This window comes from Vulpes vulpes, chromosome 13, assembly GCF_048418805.1.
Source record: "Vulpes vulpes isolate BD-2025 chromosome 13, VulVul3, whole genome shotgun sequence".
In the NCBI taxonomy this organism is placed as follows: Eukaryota; Metazoa; Chordata; class Mammalia; order Carnivora; family Canidae; genus Vulpes; species Vulpes vulpes.
In genome coordinates this window covers 35933864-35957062 of record NC_132792.1, presented here as the reverse complement: position 1 = coordinate 35957062, position 23199 = coordinate 35933864, and the positions used below count along the sequence as shown (strand labels likewise).

The 23199-nt window shown below is 34.0% G+C and overlaps 1 protein-coding gene across 27 annotated transcripts in view; it reads left to right on the top strand.

Annotated features, from left to right (window-relative positions):
• Positions 1-23199, top strand: part of VPS13B (vacuolar protein sorting 13 homolog B) — a 727825-nt gene that overhangs the window by 123442 nt on the left and 581184 nt on the right. For all 27 annotated transcript variants that reach the window (XR_011996562.1, XR_011996561.1, XR_011996560.1 and 24 more), the window contains one exon: positions 6871-7052. Coding sequence is in view for 22 of the 27 variants with exons in the window: in XM_072734208.1 (XP_072590309.1) it covers positions 6871-7052 (182 nt within the window). In the remaining 5 variants the exon portion in view is untranslated. The remainder of the gene's footprint in view (positions 1-6870; positions 7053-23199) is intronic.

The window sequence follows — 23199 nt, the reverse complement described above, 5'->3', positions numbered from 1 at the left end:
GGGATTCAACATGGGTAAGTAAAAACCACAAAACTCACTGATCTTACTGAGATTGAGCTTCAGTTTTTTTTTTTTTTTTTTTTTTTGAAAGAAGTGTTCTCTGTTTGCTGCAGACTTTTGGTTCGTTTCCAGAGTTCTGAAAAAAGTTAGCTCTTAAGAGTTTTTGCCGGATTTTTATGGCTTTTATGGAGAGATAGACTAGTGTACCTTACTCTGCTATTTTTGCTGATGCCGTTCCTCTTTAGGGAGTTTTTTTTTTTTAAGATTTATTTTTATTTATTCATGAGAGAGAGAGAGAGAGAGAGAGAGAGAGAGAGTGTGTGTGAGACAGGCAGAGGGAGAAGCAGGCTCCTTGCAGGGAGCCTGATGCCATTACATGGGACCATATTATAATGCAATTATATATCTTTTTACCTACCCATATTTCATGATATCTTTTCAACAATGAGATTGTCTCAGGTTTAGGCTACTTTAAAACATTATGGCAAATATGTTAAAAGTTTATTACAAATAGTGTAAGTATTATTGCAGATTCATGAAAATTCCTTTCAGATAGAGTCCTAGAGGATGAGTTTAGAAGCTGAGAGAGATTTTGGTTATCTCACAGGTTAAAAGAGTCCTATGTTTTTAATTTGAATTTCCTCTTTTTGCTGGTGAGGCTTAGAATTTTTTCATGTTTATTTGGTCATGTCTGTTTTTATATTCTGTAAGAGTCCTGTTAATGTTTTTGGACCATTTTTGAATTGGGATTTCTTTTTTTTCTTTAAAGAGTTAATGAAACTTTTTTCTAATGGAATGATTCATATACTTCAGGGTTCAGCTTAAACAACTACATTTTTCCTTTAGCCTTCTCCTAGGTGTATCTCATAGGAATGTCTGCATAGCATTATTTTAGCATTTATTATGTTAAATTGTAGTTATTGGTTTAATTGTCCTACAAGTGGACTCTGAATTCTTTGGATGTATTGACAGTTTCAGACTCTTCAGATTTTAGCAAGGAATCCTGTGTCTATTAAAACTTAAATGTAATTGAGTTACAGAGTAGATTAGGAAGGGATTATTATACTTGGTTTGTGTTGTTTATACTTGTTTTTTTAAGGAGGAAAGTAAACCTTAGTAAAGTTAATGTAATTCTTTTTTCTAAAAGCATAATTAAGTGATTTAGCCACAATTGAACCATAGATTTTTAAAATTTCATGTCCTGGGGATGCCTAGGTGGCTCAGTGGTTGAGTGTCTGCCTTTGGCTCACGGTGTGATCCCGGGATCTGGGATCAAGTCCCACAACAGGCTCCCTGTGGGGAGCCTGCTTCTGTCTGCCTGTGTCTCTGCCTCTCTCTCTCTCTGTTGCTCATGAATAAATAAATAAAATCTTTTAAAAAAAATTCATGTCCTGCATCTAGTACCTTATGTGAAAACTTTTGAAAGTAGAGTGAAAAATTAGAGATTTAAAAATAAAAATAAATTCAGGACATTGAAAACTATGGAATCAGGCTTAGATGAAATCTTAAGATCAATGGCTATATAAAGCCTATTCAGATATTTCTTATGTGTAGGATTGGTGGAAAACCAATGAACTAGTGAATTAGGTTATTATCAAACTGCAATACCAACATTGGCCTCTTTGCCATTGCCTGGACTTGCCTGCCCAGTTCTGCCTCATGAACTTTTCAGATTGTTTATTTGCTTGAATCACTTTCTAGAGATACTCTCACCTACCTGTCTCTCACCTCCAGGTCAGCTCAACTTTTGCTTGGAATTAGATTTTTTTTTTTAATAAAATCTACACACTTTTTTTTTTTTTTAAGATTTTATTTATTCACGAGAGACACAGAAAGAGAGGCAGAGACATAAGCAGAGGGAGAAGCAGGCTCCATGGAGGGAGCCTGATGTGGGACCTGATCCCAGGACCCCAGGATCATGACCTGAGCTGAAGGCAGATGCTAACTGACTGAGCCACCCAGGCGCCCAAGTTTTGTTTAATGTTATCTTAAAATGGCTAAGATACTTCCTAAGTATTTAGCCCTTCTTTCCCTGCTCCTGCCCCCACTCTAGGAACCAACAGTTGTTCTCTGTATTTGGGAATCTACTTCTGCACTTTTGTTTAGTGATGTTAAGCATCTTATCAACTGCTTATTGATAACTTGTATATCTAATATATATTCAAGTTCTTTGCTCATATATAAATTGGATTATTTTGTTTGGTTTTTTGTTTTTAGATTCCACATTTTTTGTGAAATCACATGGTGTTTATCTCTGTCTGACTTCACTTGGCATAACACCTTGAAGTGCCATTCATGTTGTCCAAATGGCAAGATTACTTTTTTTAAATGGCCAAGTAGTAATCCACTGTGTGTAATATATATATATATATATATATATATATACATACACACACACACATACACACACATATATATATATAAAATCATATCTTTATTCATCGATTGATGATCACTTAGGTTGCATATTTTGGCTATTGTAAATAATGGTAGAATGAACACGAGGGTGCATATATTTTTTTCTAATTCGTGTTGTTGTATTCTTTGGATGGATACCCAGGAATGGAATTGCTGGATCTTATTGTAGTTCTGTTTTTAATTTTTTGAAGAAACTCCATAGTGTTTTCCATAGTGATTGTACCACTTAACATTGCATCAACAGTAGAGGAGAGTTTTTTTTTTTTCCTTCCATATCCTTGCTGACACTTGCTCACTTATTATATATATGTATAAAATTCATTTATTTTAATAGTAGGTATAAGGTATATCATTGTGATTTTGCTTTGCATTTCCCTGATGATTGATGATGAGTGTCCTTTTAATATGTGTGTTGGCCATCTGTATGTCTCTTTGGAAAAATGTTTATTTATGTCCTCTGCTGATTTTTTAATTGTATCATTTTTTTTTTTTGGTATTGGGTTGTGTGCGTTCTTTATATATTTTGGATTCTGACCCTTTTATGGATCTATCCTTTGCAAATATTTTCTCTCATTCATTGGTTGATGGTTTCCTTTGCTGTGCAAAAGCCTTTTATGTTAATTTAGTTCTAATAGTTTATTTTTGCTTTTGTTTCCTGGCCAGAGGATACGTATGTAGGAAAAGGTTTCTATGGCCAATGCCAAAGAAGTTACATCTGTGTTGTCTCTCTCTCTCTCTCTCTCTCTCTCTCTCTCTCTTTTTTTTTTTTTTCCCTTAGAGAACGCAAGAGAGCCTGTGCTCACCCATGATCCAAGGTGGGAGTGGTGGGAAGGGCAGAGGGAGAGGATAGAGAGAGAACCTAAGCAGGCTCTATGCCCAGCTCCACATAGGGCTTGATCTTATGGCCTGAGCTGAAATTAAGCATCAGTGCTAACCAACTGAGCCACTCAGGCACCCCTTACATATATTTTCCTGTTGGGTTTTTATGGTTTCAGGTCTCACATTTAGATCTTTAACCCGTTTTGAATTTTTTTTTGGTATGGTGTAACCAGGTGATTCTGTCTTACTCTTTTTCATGTACCTGTCCAATTTTGCCAACAACATTTATTGAAAAGACCACCTTTTTTCCATTGGATTTTCTTTCCTGCTTTATTGAAGATTGACCATTAGTTGTGGTTTCATTTCTGGGTTTTCTACTCTGTTCCATTGATCTGTGTGTCTATTTTTGTGTTAGTACTATACTGTTTTGATTACTGTAACTTTGTAGTATAAAGTCAGGGAATGTACTATCTATACCTTTGTTCTTTTTTTCTCAACAATGCTTGTCGTTTGGTTTTTAGTGGTTCCATATAAATTTTAGGATTATTAATTTTAAGTCTGTGAAAAATACCACTGGTATTTTGATAGGGATTGCACTGAATATGTAGACTGCTTTGGGTGGTATAGACTTTTTTTTTTTTTAAGATTTTATTTATTTATTCATGAGAGACACAGAAAGAGAGAGGCAGAGACATAGGCAGAGAGAGAAGCAGGCTCCATGCAGGGAGCTGGATGTGGCAGTCTATCGTGGGACTCTAGAATCACACCCTAGGCTGATCAGGCGCTCAACTGCTGAGTCACCTAGGGGTCCTAGTATGGATTTTTTAACAATATTAATCCTTCAAAGGTACAACGGTATGTAATTTATGTATGCTAACAGTGTATATTAACAAAAGTCTTCCATTGGCATGGCATATATTTCTATTAATTTCTGTCATTTTTTATTTCTTTCATCAGTATCTTAGGGTTTTTAGAGTATAGTTTTTACTTCTTTGGTTAAATTTATTCTTAGGTATTATTATTATTATTTTTTTAAATTAATTTTTATTGGTGTTCAATTTACCAACATACAGAAAAACACCCAGTGCTCATCCCGTCAAGTGTCCGCTTCAGTGCCTGTCATCCATTCCCCTCCAACACCCGCCCTCCTCCCCTTCCACCACCCCTAGTTCGTTTCCCAGAGTTATATTCTTAGGTATTATTTTTGATGCAGTTTCTGTTCATTATTAGTTTACAGAAATGCAACAGATTTCCAGTGTATTAATTTTGTATCCTGCAGCTTTAGTCAATTTATTTTATTTTATTTATTATTTTAAAGATTTTTAAAATTTATTTATTCATAGAGACAGAGAGAGAGAGAGAGAGAGAGAGAGGAAGGCAGAGACATAGGCAGAGGGAGAAGCAGGCTCCACCCAGGGAGCCCCACATGGGACTCGATCCCGGGTCTCTAGGATCACAACCTGGGCTGCAGGCGGTGCTAAACCGCTGTACCACCGGGGCTGCCCTCAATTCATTTATTTAAAAAATTTTGTGATGCATTTGTCAGGATTTTCTATATTATAGTATCATATCATCTGCAAATAGTGACAGTTTTACTTCTAACATACCAAAAAAATTTGTACCCTTGTCTTGTTCTGATCTTAGAAGAAAAGCTGTTAACTTCTCACCATTGTGGTGAAGTTAGCAGTGGGATTGTCATATATGTGGACTTTGTTATGTAGAAGTGTTTCCTATATATCCACTTTTTCCAGTGTTTTTACCATAAATGGATGTTGAATTTTGTTACCTTTTTCTGCATATATTGAGATGATCATGTGATTTTTATCCTTAACTTTATTAATATGGTGTATCATGTTGGTTGATTTGCTGGTTTTCAACCATCTTGGCATCCCTGGAGAGAATCCTATTTGGTCATGGTATATGATCCTTTTAAGTGTATTGTTGAATTTGGTTTGCTTATATTCTTTTGAAGACTTCTGCATCATGGTTATTAGGTCTATTGATAATAAAGTTTCCTTTTTTGTAGTGTCTTTGGTTTTGGCATCTGGGTAATAATGCTGGTTGTAAAATGAGTTTCAATTTGTTTCTTTGTTCTGACCTGTTTTTGTACTCCCTGCCTGCCTTTAAGATTGTTTTCTCTCTAAGGGCACCTGGGTGAATCTAGAGTTAACCTGTTAAGTGGCTGACTCTTGGTCATGATCTTGGAGTCCTGGGATTGAGCCATGCCTCAGGCTCTGCACTCATTGGAGAATGAAGATTTTCTCTCTTCCTCTCCCTCTATTCCTTCCCCTGCTTGTGCTGGCTTGCTCACTCTCTCTGAAATCAATCAATCAGTCTTTAAAAAAAGATTGTTTTCTCTTTAACATTGGTTTTCAGCAATTTGATTATAATGTGTCTGGTATGAGTTTTAAGTCTTTCATACTTGGGGTTGGTTGAATTACTAAGATTTTATGGTTTATTTAAATTCAGAAAATATTGACCATTATTGCCTTAAATATTTTTCTGTTTCACTTTTCTCAGTTACCTCCTCTACTTTGGGACTCCCAATTATACCTGTTTGAGGTTTCCTGACATTGTCCCAAAGCTCATTAAAGGTCTTTGCAATTGTTTGAGTCCTTTTTCTTCTTTGATCCTCAATCTCCTGGAACCTTCTGAAGAGAACTATGAAATGCATTTCAAAATTGTCAGGGAAATAAGAGGGGAGAAAGCATTTATCCTTACATTTTCAGGCTCTCCATACATGAATACAAAATAGTGCCAATTGGAGTCTCTTACCATCCAATTGTCTTAAGCAATACCTGTGAAAATCTGTATTAATTGGTCTTCATAGCAGTGGCTGGAATAAGAGGATTAATTGGGTTTTGAGGTTTTATACAAGAGATGCTCAATACTCTGTGGATATTTTTGGCATGATGATAAAGGGTAGAGGTTTAATAGGGTTGTGAAGAGAGTAGGATGACAGTCTATAGTAGTATTCCAGTTTTTTTCTTTCTCTTGGTTTTTCTTTTTTCCACTTTATCTTGCATATTTCATTAACTATTATCTTGTTCACAGACATATTATTTTCTTATTTTGAAGCTTTGCTATTTGGAAAATTTAATTATATAGGGTACTTCATTCAAAAAAAGAAACAGACAAATAAGGAATCAGTGAATTAGATATTCCAGGGCAGAAATTAAAAAAAAATTTTTCTGTTACTGGCAAGTAGGAACCTGGATATAATGTAAATATTTCATAAATACTTGGTGAGGAAGTATAGGATGGAGGGCTCTGGATTAGAATCCCTGGATTTAAATTTTTATATTTTTACATAATAGTTCTATGATATTTGATTCAGTGAGTTAATAGATACAAGACATTTAGAACAATGCAGAATTGGCAGTAAATTTTCTTGTTAACTAGTATTGTTTTGATTATTCTTTCTGAAGATTGTCTAGGTTGAAAGACTATGATTGAACAGAGTGTGTGTGTATATATATATAATCAATGTATGGACATTATTTTATTTTGTATTTTTGTATTGTAAGGTTTCTGCAATTGTGAAATTTAATGTGGAATTGCATGTGTATTTGATTTAATTTAAAATATTTTGAATGTCTACTATATTGTTATTCTTTCTTTTTTCTTATGCAGGACTGAAAGATCTCAGATTGCTATAACTGAAGGTATATTTGAACTTCCAAATCTTACAATTCAAGCTACAAGGGCACAGACACTTCTACTTCAAGCAATATATCAAAGTTGGTCTCATATTGGAAATCTTAACTCTTTATCAGTGAATGAAGCTTTGATGAATGAAATTTTCCAAACTACAGGTAAGAGAACAATCTTACTGGCAAAAATATGGAAAATTCTTATTAGAGGTTACTAATATTTTATTATTTAAATCCTTAAGTATAGCCTGCTGAACTTAAGTTGTGTACTATATATCTGTGCAAATGGATATTTACAACTCCTGTGTAAAATTCAGGATATGAGGTAAGCCATTAAGGTTTATTCTCTGCCACCAATTTCTGGATGTATTTTATAGTTTCAGGAAGTTTCCTCTCCCTCCCTGCCTCCCTCCCTCCCTCTCTCCCTCTCTCTGTCTTATTTATTTATTTATTTATTTATTTATTTATTTATTTATTTATACCAACTTCTTGCACAATTAACCCTTTGACCTTACATGGATAACTTCTGAGGGGATAAATGTAATATGTATGCTTGAAATGATAGCCAAATCAGGTATAAGTACAGTATGTTTGAGTATGCTGGAAAATTAGAATAAAATTATTCATCATAATATTTTAAGACTTGGTAAGCAAATTATCCTTTTTGTGTGAAAAAATTAGTCTTACATGTATTTTGAATAAATGAGTTACCTACTAAAAGTAAAAAGTCTTTGATGCCAATATAGGAGATGTTATCTTTATCCTGTCACTTACTTTGCAGGTGAACAAGAAAAACTTAAAGAAGGCTTACTTTTTTTTAGTTGTCTCAATTTAAAATAATCATCTGACTTCTGTCGGTAGTACAAAAGTAGCTTTTAAAGAGGATATATTTTTATTAAATATAATCATTCTTATAAATAATAGCCTATGAATTTCTACTTCATTTCCCTATGAAAATAAGACACTGGCTTTTCTGTTGTTCTTATATGGTGCTTTTGAAGACTTTAAGACCTTACTATGGGAGAATATATTATACATTCTAAAAAAAAAAAAAAGCATTTTAATTAGAGAGCCCTTTTATGACATGCCTAATGACTAAGGTAAAATTTCTTTCTTTCTTTTTCTTTTTTTTTTTTTTTGTAAAATTTTATATAGTTTTCCGTTGTCAGATTCTAGGATTTTATAAAGACTGACAAAGCAAATGTTTCATTAGCCTAGAAGTTGTTAACTTGGAGCTTATGAAAGGCCTTTAAATTCTTTGAGTCTTCCATAATAGAATGCAAATTTTGGTGTGTGTATATGAACACATAACCCTCCTTCCACACATATATACATATTATAATCTCTTTTTAAATTGATTTTTTTAATTAAATGTAGTGAATCTATCCCTCAGGCAGTCATTTGACTTAAATCTATTTTTTTTTATATTAACATAATTACAACCAACTTCCTTTTGTTTGGCATTTGTCTGTGCTTCCTCTTGCATTCTTTTACTTAAAACTTGTCTGTTTTTATGGTTTAGGTATATGTTTAGGGCATATAGCTAGATATTTTAAATGAAATTTTATAGTCTGTATTTTAGCTAGCAAATTTAATCCATTGAGGTTGATGTGATTGTTTTGTGACTTTGTTTCTATCATTTTACTGTTTGTTTCTTTCCGTACTTTTTCAACTATGCTTTGTAAAAAAAATCGATGTTTTTTTCTTTTCTGCTTGTTTGGTATTTGTATGTTGCTACTAAATTAGCTTAAAGGATAACGGCTGTTTGGGAAAAACTTGGTAGTCATTATCTTTAAAAAGTTAAATGTCAAGGGATGCCTAGGTGGCTCACTCAGTTAAGTGTGTGACTCTTGGTTTTGGCTGAGGTCATGATCTTGGGGTTGTGAGATTGATCCCTATTTTGTTGGCCTCCATGCTCAGGGCAGAAAGTTAGAGCGCGCCTGGGTGGCTCAGTGGTTGAGCATCTGCCTTTGGCTTAGGTCATGATCTTGGGGTCCTGGGATCGAGTCCTACATCAGGCTCCCTGTGGGAGTCTGCTTCTCCCTCTGCCTATGTCTCTGCCTCTCTTTCTGTGTCTCTCATGAATGAATAAATAAAATCTTTTTTTTAAAAAAAAGTTAAATGTAGAGTTACCATATGACCCAGCAGTTTTACTTTTAGGTATACACAGAAGATCGAAAACTTATGTCCCCCAAAATCTTCCAGACCTTCTTTTTTTTTTTTTTTTAAGATTTTATTTATTTATCCATGAGAGTCACAGAGAGAAAGAGACACAGGCAGAGGGAGACGCAGGCTCCATGCAGGGAGCCTGACGTGGGACTCCATCCCAGGTCTCCAGGTTCACACCCTGGGCTGAAGACGGCACTAAACCACTGAGCCACCTGGGCTGCCCGCTTCCCCCAAAATCTTATACATGAATGTTCATAGCATTATTTTTTTGCATGTAAGGTGATTAATTAAAATTTTTTTTTATATATTTAAGGTACTCAGATTGTTGTTTTGAGGTACATGGTGAAATGATTACTATAGTCAAGGTAATTAACATATATATTACCTCACAGTTAGTTTTTTTTCTTAATGTGGTTTGAGTACCCAAAATCTATCTTAGTAAACTTCAAATATACAGTATATAGTATAAACTATAGTCATCATGCTGTACTTCATATTCATGGGACTTACTCATTCTATATAACTCCAGCTTTGTACCTTTTGGCCAACATCTCTCATTTGCTCCTTCTTTCTGCTTCTGGTAACCACTGTTATTTCTCCTCTCTGCCTCTATGAAATCAACATTTTTAGGACCTATGTATAAAGGAGATCACAAAGCGTTATTCCTAATAGCTAAAATGTGTAAACAATACACAAGTCTATTAACTAATGAATGGATTAATAAAAATGTTTTATATCTGTATAATGGAATATTTTTCAAATGTAAAAAGGCATGAAGTACTAATACATGCTATAATATTGATGAACCTTGAAACACCATGCTAAGTATATGAAGCCAGATGCAAAAAGTCACATATTATGATTCCATTTATATGAAATGCTTACAATGGGCAAATCCATATAAACAGAAAGATTAATGGTTGCCAGAATCTAGGGAAAAGGAAGAATGGGGAATGACTGCCATTAGATGTGAAGTGTTTGTTTGTTTTAATTTCTTGGGTAATAAAAATGTTCTGGAATTAAATAATGTTGATATTCTTATACTTGTGAAAATGCTAAATTGCATGTAGTTGTATACATTACAAGGGTGATATTTTCTTACACTCATTCAAAAAATCTTTTTAAGTTGTTGAATATGTAGGTAGACTGCATTATCATGTGCCATAGTTTGAATGTCTTTATGCCCCCAAAATTCATATGTTGAAATTCTAATGACCAGTGTGATGGTATTAGGTAATTGGGGCTCTTGCAAGGTTATTAAATCATGAGGGAGGAGTCCCTATGAAATTAATGTCTTTAAAAAAAAAGGCCTGAGAATGTTCCTTTGCCCTTTCTACCACGTGAGGACACAACAAGGAGTTGGTACTCTGCAACCCAGAAGAGGTTTTTGCTATAACCCAACCATGTTGGCACCTTTATCTGGGACTTTAAACCTCAAGAAATGAGAAATAAATTTCTGTTGTTTATAGGTTGCCCGGTCTGGTATTTTGTCATAGCAGCCTGAATGGACTAAGATGTTATGTTATTCCCATCAGATGGCCATAATCTTATGTGGAGTTACTATATAAAATCTGTTATTTTATTTTAGGTCCTTTCTCATAAGGCCTACAGTGATGCATTCATTGGCAATGGCATTTGTCACAGTCTGAAATTATCTAATTCATTTTTTGGGTCAAATTTCTATCTCTTATGGTGTTTTTTTTGGGGGGGGGCTTACTGTCTCACAGTATTAATCTACTTGATTTAAAATTTTTGTTTTTGTCAACTGGCTTAGATCACCTTATAATTCCTGTTAATAAGCAGGTGATGGTGTTTTTTACTGTTATAATTTCCCTTTTTTCTAACCAAACTAATTCTGTATTTCCTTTTCTGAATTTATCAAATGGATTGTGCTGTGATAAAACATCTTATTTAAAATTTCTTACTCTGAAAAAATTGTCCTAACAAAATTCTGGCACAGAGGTTACAGAATAGATCAAGACAAGTAAATAAAGGTTAAGTGATTCATATAACCTGGTGTTTTGTCATTAAGAAACCTAAAATTAGTGGAAATATTTTTTGCAGATTAGAGGAAGTGAGTGAAATGGGATGATGTTAGGAAGTTTTCCTTCTTTACCAAGGAACTTTATTTATTTATTTATTTTAATCAAATTAAGCAGCTATAAAATTGATAATAGTGAATTAAAAGAATCAGCTAAATTATTTTAAAGGGCCAGATTTCCAGGTGTCCAGTTTTCTTATATCTTTTTCCTATCCCCAATCTTATTCTGCTTATTATCTTCTTAGTAGAGTGCTTGTAGTATTGTGTTATTCTATATACATTCTTGAGCCTCTCAGACTTCTATTTTCATAACGTGTGAAGTTCCGTTCTCCAGTTTGTTGTAAGTTAAGCACTTCTCTTTAACATTTATTATGCCTCACCTTCCATCACAGTCTTACTTCTAGCTTACCTTCCTACTGGGCTACCTGCTCTCTTGTTATTGATAGTTAATAGCCTACAGCATCTAATTTCTGTTGTCCCTTTTCCCTCTTTTTATAATGAACATAATTATGGTTTGATAACATTCTCCTACATTATCCTTTTTTCTTAGATAGCTAGTGCTTTAACACAGTAAAGTCAACATAGTCTTTACTTGGATTCAACTCTATACTAATTATATTCTACTTGTTCTTCCAAAATATTACATTCTTTTCCACATTCATGCCTTTGCCCGTGTTTACTTCATTCCCCTATGCCAGAAACATACCTTTCTTTTTTCTTTTAAATATTAATTTATTTTTATTATACAGTTCACTTTTGTTTCTATTTTTATTTTAATTCCAGTGTTGTTAACATACAGTGTCATTTTGGTTTTAGATGTACCATATGGTGATTCAGCGGTTTTATGCATTACTCGGTGCTCATCATAAGTGTACTCCTTAATCCCCATCATCTATTTCACGCATTCCCATCATCTTCCCTCTGGTAACCATCAGTTTGTTCTCTGTAGTTAAGAGTTTGTTTCTTGGTTTCTCTCTTTCTCTCTTCTCTCTCTCTTTTTTTCCTTTATTCCTGTGTCTTGCTTCTTAAATTCCACATATGAGTGAAATCATAGTATTTGTTTTTCTCTGACTTATTTCACTTAGCATTATGCTCTCTACCTCTATCCATGTTGTTGCAAATGGCAAGATTTCATTCTTTTTTAAGGCTAATATTTCTTTCTATCTGTCTAGCTAGCTATCCATATACACACCACATCATCTTTATCCATTCATCTATTGGTGGATTTTTGGTCTGCCTCTATAGTTTGGCTATTGTAAATAATCTGCAGTAAACATAGGGATGCATGTATCCATTTGAATTAGTGTTTTTTGTACTCTTGGGGTAAATACGTATCAGTGGGATCGCAAGATCGAAGGGTAGTTCTATTTTTAACTTTTTGAGTAACCTCCATACTATTTTCCAGAGTGCACCAGTTTACAGTCAGTGCAAGAGGGTTTCCTTTTGCCCACATTCTCATGAACACCTTTTGTTTCTTGAGTTGTTGATTTTAGTCATCCTGACAAGTGTGAGGTGCTACCTCTCATAATTTTAATTTCCCTGATGATAAGTGATGTTGAGCATCTTTTCATGAGTCTGTTGACCATCTGGATGTCTTTTTTGGAAAAATGTCTATTCATATTTTCTGCCCATTTTTTAGTTGGGTTATTTTTTTGGGTGTTGATTTGTATACGTTCTTTACTTTGAATACTAACCCTTTATCAGATAGGTCATTTGCAAATATGTTCTCCCATTATGTAGGTTGCCTTTTAGTTTTGTTGATTGTTTCCTTCACTGTGCTGAAGATTTTTATTTTGATGAAGTCCCAAAAAAATTATCTTTGCTTTTGTTGCCCTTGCTTCAGGAGATATATCTAGAAAGAAGTTGCTCTGGCTGACGTCAGAGAGATTACTGCCCGTGTTCTCTTCTTGGATTTTTGTGATTTCCGATCTCACAGGTCTCTCATCCATTTTGAATTTATCTTTGTGTATGGTGTAAGAAAGTGGTCCAGTTTCATTCTTCTGCATGTTCCTGCACAGTTTTCCCAACATCATTTGTTGAAGATACTGTCTTTATTCCATTGGATATTTTTTCCTGTTCTTTTGAAGATTGACTGTATAGTTGTGGGTTCATTTCTAGGTTTCCTGTTCTGTTCCATTAATGTATATGGCTATTCTGTATTGATTACTGCAGCTTTGTAATATAACTTGATGTCTGAAATTACAATACTTCTCTTTTGTTTTTCTTTTGCAAAATTGCTTTGGCTATTAAGGTCTTTGGTGGTTCTATACAAATCTTAGTATGGTTCTAGTTCTGTGAAAAATACTGTAATCCCTATCAAAATTTTTGATTTCAAAATTTTTGATAGGGATTACATTAAATTTGTAGATTGCTTCAGTTAGTATAGACATTTTAACAATATTTGTTCTTCCAACCCGTGAACATGGAATGTCTTTCTATTCTTTGTGTTGTCTTCAATTTTTTTCATTAGTGTTTTCTAGTTTTCAGAGTCTAGATCTTTCACGTCTTGAAGTTTATTCCTAGATATTTTATTGTTTTTGGTGCAATTATAAATGGTATTATTTCCTTACCTTTCTGCTGCTTTATTATTAGTATATAGGAATGCAATAGATTTCTGTACAATGATTATGTATCCTGAGACTTTACTGAATTCATTTATGAATTTTATGTTTTTTCTGGTGGAGTCCTTAGGGTTTTGTATGTATTGTATTAATGTCACCTGCAAATAGAATTTTACTTCATCCTTACCAATTTAGATGCCTTTAATTTCTTTATGTTGTCTAATTGCTGTGTCTAGAATAAAAGTGATGAGAATGCCCTTGCCCCCGCCCCCCAGTACCTCGTCCTTTCAGTTTAGTGTTTATTAGTGGGTTGGGCTAGAGGAATCAGCTGCTGTGCTGGTTGACTTTTTTTTTTTTTAAACCCTTTTCTTTATTTGCCTTTTACTCCTCCCCTTAATCTAAAAGCTCTGTTCAATGCAACTGGAAATCTTTATCCTTCTCTCTCCCCCTCCCCTGATATATTGAGGCTACGGGGTAGGAGAAAAGTGCACAACCCACTATCCCCTTCCCTTCCCCTATGCATTAAAATCCCTTATTTACCCTCTCCCCCATTTCTTCCCACTCCTTTTCTGGCAAAAAGGAGCCTTTTCCCCTCTTTGACTCTAAGAACATACTGCACAGGGGAAATTGTCCCCATCTGGACCTGGCTCCACTCTTGGTTTCTCTTGTCCTCTTCTGCTCTTTTCCTGGTGCTCTTTTTCTTGGTGCGGTGTGGATAATAGAACAGCCATGGGCTTTTGGGGACCTTTAACTATTTTTTTTTCTTTTTTGTTTATAAAAACACTAAACATTCAATTCCAGAGAACCAAAAATCCCACCTCCCCACTGAATACTACTAAGGGGCATGTCTTCTGCTCCATACCTTTCCTGTCTTTTCTTTCTCTCTTGTTAATGCTTTTAAAAACAAATGAGTTTTTTATATAAATAAAGTTTTAAAAGTGTGTAAAAAAAGAAAAAAAAGGTCTTATTCCTGACCTTCGGAGAAAACCTCTCAGGTTTTCCCCAATTGAGTATGATGTTGACTGTGGCTTTTTTTTTTTTTTAAATATATATAAGATCTTTATTATGTTGTGGTATCTTCCCTTTAGATTTCTTTTGTTGAGGGTTTTTTAACGTGAATGGATGTGGGAGTTTGTCAAATGCCTTTTCTCTGTCGAAATGGTCATTTTTTTTTTTTTTAAGATTTTATTTATTTGAGAGAGAATGTGCACTAAAGGGGGGAGGGAGACCAGGGGTGAGGATGACAGAAGGAAAGAAAGAAGCATACTCCCTGCTGAGCAGGGAGCCTGATGTGGGGCTGGATCCCAGGACTTTGAAATCATGACCTGAGCCTAAGGCAGACATTTAACTGACTGAGCCACCTGGGTGTCCTGATGATACGGTTTTTATTTTTTCTCTTACTGATTTGAAGTATCATGTTGCTTGTTTTGCAAATATAGAACCACTCTTGTATCCTGGGAATACATTCTGCTTGGTCATGGTGTATGATTTTTAAAAATGTATTGTTGGATTTGAGTTTTTAAAATCTATATTCATGAGGGATATTGGCCTATAGTTTTTTTTTTCTTTGTCGTTCTTTTTTTTTTGTGGTGTTTACCTTGGTTTCCCACCTCATTTTCATTCCTCTGTCAAAGCTTCTTAAAGATTTATTTTTTAAAAAATTTATTTGAGAGAGAGAGTATGAGTTGGCAGTGGGGAAGGGAGAGAGAGAGAAGCACTCCTTGCTGAGCAGGGAGCCTGACATGAGGCCTGATCCTAGGACCCTGAGACCATGATCTGAGCTGAAGGCAGATGCCCAACCACTGAGCCACCCAGGCACCCCAAATCTTCTTAAAAAGAGTTTTATTGAGTTATAACTCACATACCATGTTGTTAATTCACTCTTTTCAGGTACATAGTACTTACCTTGTAGTATGATTCAGAGTTCTGTTTCCATTACTGATACTAATTTTAGAACAATTTCATTACCCCCAAAAGAAGTTCCAGATTGTTTAGCTGTCACTATCCAAGCCAGAAGTCCATCTAACAATCACTAATCTGCTTTTGGTCTGTATGGATGTGTCAGTTCTGGACATTTCATATAAATTACCATATGAAATATAGTACTTTGTGATTGAATTCTTTCACTTAGCATGTTGTTTTTGAAGTTTACTCATATTGTAGCATGTATATCATTTCTATTCATTGTTGAGTAGTATTCCTTTGTATCTGTATACCATCTTTTGTTTATCCATTCATCAGTTGGTTGACCTTTGAGTGGTTTCTACTTTTGACTGTTCTGAATAATGCCATGAGCAGTCATGTATGAGTTTTTGTGTAGACATAGGCTTTCATTTCTCTTGTAGAATTGTTGGCTCATAGGGTAAGTCTGTAGTTAACCTTTTGAGGAACTACTAGACTATTTTCCAAAGCAGCTGCACCATTGTATATTCCCACCTGCAGTATATGAATGTTCCAGTTTTTCCACATTCTCCTTATACTGTTATTACCTATCATTTTGGTTCTAGTTATCTTAGAGCATATGAAGTAGTACTGCCTCATTGTGGTTTTGATATGCATCTTTATTATGGCTAATGATGATGAACATCTTTTCATGTATTGGCTATTTATGTATTCTCCATGGAGAATGTCTATTTAAGTCCTTTGTTTATTTTTTATTTGGTCTGTTTATCTTTTTGTTTTAAGCCATGAGAATCTTTATATATTTTAGATACAAGCCCCTTATCAGTTGTATGGTTTGGAAATGTTTCCTGCAATTCTATGGGTTGTCTTTCCACTTTTCTGATGGTGACTTGTCTAATTTTCCCTTTATTGTAGCTTTAGGTATAATTTTTACATTGGATTTTGTTATCATTTAGAATGCCATGTTTCTTTGTTACAGGTTCATTTTCTTTTACTTTTTGTTGTTTTAATTATTTCAAACTTTCCTACATCACAGAATCCTTCCTGCTATTATTATTCTGCTTGATTCTAAGACCAAGTCAGTGATGCTGACTTTCTAGATTAAATTTTTCCTTTCTCATTTTGTTTTCTCCATGTCTATTCTGCAACATATTCTGCTTACAAGTAAGAAATTTCTGTGTGTTATCTCTACTATCATCAAAACAACATTGTTAGGATGCCTGAGTGGCTCAGCAGTTAAGCGTCTGCCTTCAGCTCAGAGCGTGATCCCAGAGTCTCGGGATCGAGTCCCACATTGGGCTCCCTGAATGGAGCCTGCTTCTCCCTCTCCCTGTGTCTCTGCCTCTCTCTCTCTGTGTCTCATGAATAAATAAATAAAATCTTAGAAAACAACACAACATTGTCATATCTGAACTGAACTGTTACTGATTTTTGTCATTTTTAGAAAGATTTATCTGTAATTGAGATTCTGTTTTACCATTTCATTTAAATGCAGATTGTGACTTATTAGTTAGATTTGAAATTAACTTTGTTGGTTTCTACTAAGAGTTGATAAGAATATAATCAAATAGAATGCATATACCATAGTAAAAGTATTATGCTTATTATATTTATAAACATGAAAGATGTACATTGTTAGTGCCCTACCTACCTTTTCATTGGTGAGAATAGTAGTTCAATTTCTGTTCAATTGCCTCTTGAAATTTTGAGTTTGGGAAACTGAAGACCTGAGAAATGCTTGAATAACAAAAAGAAAATTTAGTATTTTTCCAAAGAGAGAGAGTTCAAAGAATTTGATAATAATTAATGACATGCTTTTCAAATTCCAGAATTCCTTGCCTAGAAGATACAGTATTGATATTTATGTCTTTTTGGAAAATGTGCTAGGGGATGGCACTGTGTTACTGGCATAATGTACGTAATGGAGTGTAGGACATTTCTGGAAAATTTTAAAGATGAATAATGTTTATTTTGAAATCATGATAGCTAAGATAATATGGTTATTGATTCCCTGATTATAATAACATAAAGCTCTTAGTGAAGAGTGGCCAATGAAAAGTGGCAAAATAATTTATCACTCAAAGGAAATAAATTAATTTGGTAGCTAATTTTTATATGTTCCTATTTATGCTGCCTTTTTAAATAGAATACTAAGGAAATAAACATAATGTTATTCTTGCTTTACAAGTACCGAATTATTTCACATTTTATTAACTTGATTAATTTTATAAAAATACCTATTTAATACCATATTTTTCCTTTTAATAACTGAAGCTGTTAAATAGGTTTGTGTGTATAAAATCAAATAATGTTGTGTTGAATTTCATTGCTCTTAAAACAGAATATGCCACAACTTTGTGCCTTAGTTATCTCATTCTAAATGTTGGATAATAATGATGCTTCAGAAATATGCAATATCAAATTTAATTTCAAGCATCAAATCTACAAAATGCCTTTCGGTAGAAAATATGTTTTCTTTAATAAACTCAGTATTATAGTATGCCACAGTAATGGGATGATTTTAGTTTGTTGAATCAGTTATTTCTGTTTTGTGATGGATTTAAGAGTTGTTAAGAGAATCTGTGAATATTGAATAAAAAGACATGTTCTATAAAGCTACAATAACTTTTTCTCATCTCTTTCAAAAATTAGAATAAAATTAGAAGATATTAAAATAAGTAATACAAAGCTCTGTGCTCATGCTTCTTAAAAACAATTTTATGCATCTAATATTAGTAATCTGTATATTATATATAGATATTGGTGTAGTTTAAGTCTTACTGTATGTCAGATGATAAGAATATTTTTTTTGTTTAGTTGAAATTTAGGAGAGAGCGCTAAATTGTAGTGTGGAAATCCTGTCAGTAACTAAGTATATGTCTGAAGGAAAGTCCGTTTTTTCATTGAGTTTTGCTTAACTTTCTCATCTATAAAATGATGATAATATCTTATCTACTCCTAGATTCTTGTGAGTACAAAATATTGTTTGTGGAGTTGATTTGTTTTTCTTTTCCTGGATATAGAATCCTGCTAAAATCATACATATGGGGATACTACCTATGGACGTTGTTCTAGGGTATCAGGTTCTTGGAGACTGTGATAAACATTGTCAGAACTGGGATTGATCCAGTGTTTTAGCTTAGAAGATAAATGGCAAATGTAAATTCAAAGAGTAAGGCAAAAGAGTAAGGTAGGTTAATGAACAGTGAACTTGATGACTGAAAAATAAAATTCAAGGTATCGGTTAGATGTCTTTGTTTGGACTTAATAAGAAACTGTGCATTGTGCCCCTTTAAATAGCAATTTACAAGAGGCCACACCTAGTTCAGAGAAACCTATGATGAGCCATATATTCTCTCTTCTAGGGACTCCAAAAGGGAGTAGAATAATAAATCTATAAATAGGTGTTGCAACATGGTGGGATAATAGAAATTTGAAACCTTATCCTTTTTTCTACTTCTTCTTGCTTTATAGCTGTCTACTAATAATTTTTCCCCTAGTGAGCTGCATACCATTGGGACTGGATACCATAACACTTACTTGAATTGTCTGAATTGGCTTACCTTTTTTAGGTTGATGTCTCTTATGCATTAATTTTCCTGGCTTCTTACCAGTAATATTGATGTTGGCACATTATATGTCCTGTGTTACACATGTGAAAATTTATGCTTAGGACAATGTAGTGTTTTTCTTAAATATCATCCTACAGATACTCACTAATTAATTTGGGTAAGCTTAAGACCTTTCTGTTACTATAATTTCTGCTATATCAAACTCTATCTCTGGTAAATGAGACCAGAAAGATGGTAAGATAATTAGTTTGCTACTACATCAGCAATTATGTAATAAAAAAATAGCAAGTATTAGAAGTCTAACTAAGGTAATAAATCATTAATAATAAAACAGAGCTGATCATGTTTGAACTAAATATATGTTAATTGGGATGATTGAATTACATATTTTTGTTCATGTTTCTGATGGTACTCAAATCATTGAAATTCTAACCTTTGTCATTCTCCAGAAGATAAAATAGGCCAACATGGCTATTTTTTGTTCAGGAAGACAAGGACTTGCTACCACTTTCTCCTTATTTAGGTAGTTCATTGTTTTGTTCACAATGTAGTTCCATTAATCTGGTATTTATAGGAAAATTGCTTTCAGACTTTAAAATCTGTGCTGAAAGTGATCAAATGGACATTTGAATCCCTCATTCAAGTGATGTCTTAATGTTGAAATAAAAATCTACTTTCCAGAATGTAACTGTAAAAGTATTTTATGCAAGATTTCATGTGGGATACCTTAATGGTTGAATAATAAATTTTACCTCATAAAAATGAAATTCAATAATACAGTAGCTTTCTCAGCTCAGTAGCATCTGGTCTATTCTCATGAGAGCCAATATTTTCCAACTCATTAGGATCATGTCGTTCTGTATGTCGTCAACATTGACTTAGCCAAGCTACCTTTACTTACATAACCGCCAAACTATTAAATAGGTCTCTTGTGGAGTGAAGTCAAATATTCCTCTTACTTTACTTCTGCCTTAGAAGAGGGGAAGAAAATGTACATACTGTAACATTTAAACATCTGGTCTAAAACCACATCAGTTCAGTATAACTCCGAGGAAAGTTATGGATATGGTATTCTTCCCAGGTGTGCATATAAAAAGGGTTTTGGAGTTGTTGAATAATTCTTTAACCATTTAGGAAAAAGACTGTGGAATAGTGATGTACTTTTTCTGTTCCTCTGTTTGCAAACTGCTTATTTTCCCACATCTACAAAACACCTCCAACATGTTCAGAAATACTTCTGAGCTGTCACAAAAATGTTCTTTCCAGTAAGGTAATGACTACAAATTTATCTTTGTCTTAAAAATAAAAATGTGTTGAATTAGATTTGCATTAAGAGATACCAGTAAGGCTTTTTGATATTTAAGTTGGGGTAAAAAGACTTCACATTTGTGAATTTTAAGGGTTTTAAAGTGCCTGTATATGAATTTTGTGTTAACATGAATGTTGAATTTAAAGATTTCATTTCACTTGAACTCATGGTCAGGTATTAAAAGTTACAGTGTATGTGATAATTATTAAGAAATGAAGAACCACAGGGATCCCTGGGTGGCGCAGCGGTTTGGCGCCTGCCTTTGGCCCAGGGCGCGATCCTGGAGACCCGGGATCGAATCCCACGTCGGGCTCCCGGTGCATGGAGCCTGCTTCTCCCTCTGCCTGTGTCTCTGCCTCTCTCTCTCTCTCTCTGTGACTATCATAAATAAATTAAAAAAAAATTATAAAAGAAATGAAGAACCACATAATTATTCATTTTTCTGTGAGTACACTTTAAAATTAAGAATGTACTAATATTTTCTGCATATGAGCACAATCCTGAATATTAAATCAGATGGGCTAGTTTTGTGTTTAAGTGAAAGAGAGGAGAGCAGATGAATGTTCTTCCAGAATCCTATTTACTTAGCCTCACTTGTATGTATATGTTCTGGGAATCAGCATTCCCTATCTTATGACTAATTTTCCAGAACAGAGTAACTCCTTTTACACTATAAGTTTTCTGTGCCTCATGTCTAATCCTATCATAGAAATCTTTTATTGACCCTAGTATTCTGAGATTCCCCTTTCATTGAGCTATGTTCTATTGGGGTATAGCACTGTACATTATTCTTAATGTTGGTCACCACTGGATTTCACTGGATCAGATCTCAAATTGTTTTTGCAGGGTTTGTGTGTACACACATTATACATTTACTTTTAGTGACCTTATGTCAAGAGTATTCCTGAAATAGTGTTAGAAAGCTGAATGCCTGGAAATTGAATGATAAACTTCCATGTTATAAGAACTTAAAAAAATAAAAATACTTGCTTGCCTTTCTTATTGCTTTGGTATTCTTTGGACTACAAAATTAAGGGTATATGTGAGAACGATCTCAGATGACCAGTGACTAAGGAATAGGAGATGGTACTTGGTTGTCGGAGCCTACCAGCCAGACATTTTTTATTTTCTACAAGCCCATTGATTATTTTACTCTCATCCTTGTTTTGGTTGTAAGGTGGGGCAGTCACTGCTACAGAGGGAATTAGATGACCATCTTTAGTAAGCAGATGCAAAAAGGACTTAACTTTGCATGTAAAGTCAATTTTAGAGATATCCTTATATAATGGGCAAGAGTTCACTACTTAGTATTTATCCAAAGGATACACAAAATAGTGATTTGAAGGGGCATATACATTCCAGTGTTTATAGCAGCATTATCCACAATAATCAAAACATAGAACTCAGATGTCCATCAACTGATGAATGGTTAGAGAAGATGTGGTGTATATATACAATGGAATATTACTCAGTCATCAACAAGGATAAAATCTTGCCATTTGCAATGCTGTGGAAGGAACTAGAGAGTATTATGCTAAGGGAAATAAGTCAAGAAAGACAAATACCATATGATATCACTCATATATGGAAATTAAGAAACAAAACAAATGAACATAGGAGAAGGGAAGGAAAAAATAAAAACAGGGAGGCAAACCATAAGAAGCTACTACAGGGACAAATTGAGGATTGTTAGAGGGAAGATGGATGCAGGAAGGGATAATCAAGTGATGAGTATTAAGGAGAGCACTTCATGTAATGAGCACTGGGTGTAATATTGCAATTAATCACCAAATTCTACCCTTGAAACTAATATTACACACATGTGAACTAACTTGAATTTAAGTAAAACCTGAAAAAAAGAAAGTTCAGATTGTATGAAACCATGGTACTTTTCTCTTAATAAGCAAGTATAATGATATTTCCTCCTTATTTAGTTTCAGTTTCATTGAGATATAGTGGATTTATAGCACTATATAAATTTAATGTGTACAGCATAATGACTTAACTTGCACTGTGAAATGATTACCTCATTAAGTTTAGCATCTATCACCTCATATAGAGACACATTTTTTTTCCCTTGTGATGAGTGCTTTTAGGATCTACTCTCAGCAACTTTCAAATATACCATACAGCATTACTTATAGTCATCGTGTTGTATGTTACAACTGGAAGTTTGTACCTTTTGATTGTACTGCTGGTTACCCTGCATCCCATCCTCTACCTCTGATAACCACAGATCTGTTTTCTTTTTCTATAAATTTTTCAGATACCACATATAAATGATATGAAACAGTATTTGTCTTTTTCTGACTTCTTTCATTTAGGATAATGCCCTCAGGGTTCATCCATGATGTAAATGTCAGGATTTCCCTTTTTTATGACTCAGTAAAAAATGTGTACACACACAACATTTTCTTTATACTTGATCTGTTGTTGAATACATTTAGGTTGTTCTCATGTCTTGGCTATTGTTAATAATGCTGAGTGAACATGGGAATACAGATATCTCTTTGACATGGTGATTTCTTTTCCTTTGGATATATACTCAGAATCTCTAGATCATATGGTAGTTCTGTTTTTAATTTTTTTGGAGGAATCTGTAATTACTGCTTTCCATAGTGGCTACACTAATTTATAATCCCACCAGCGGTGCACAAGGGTTCCCTTTTCTCCACATCCTTGCCAGCATTTATCAACTCTTTTGATACATGAAAACCATTCTAACAGGTGTGAGATGATACTTTTGCTGTTTTGA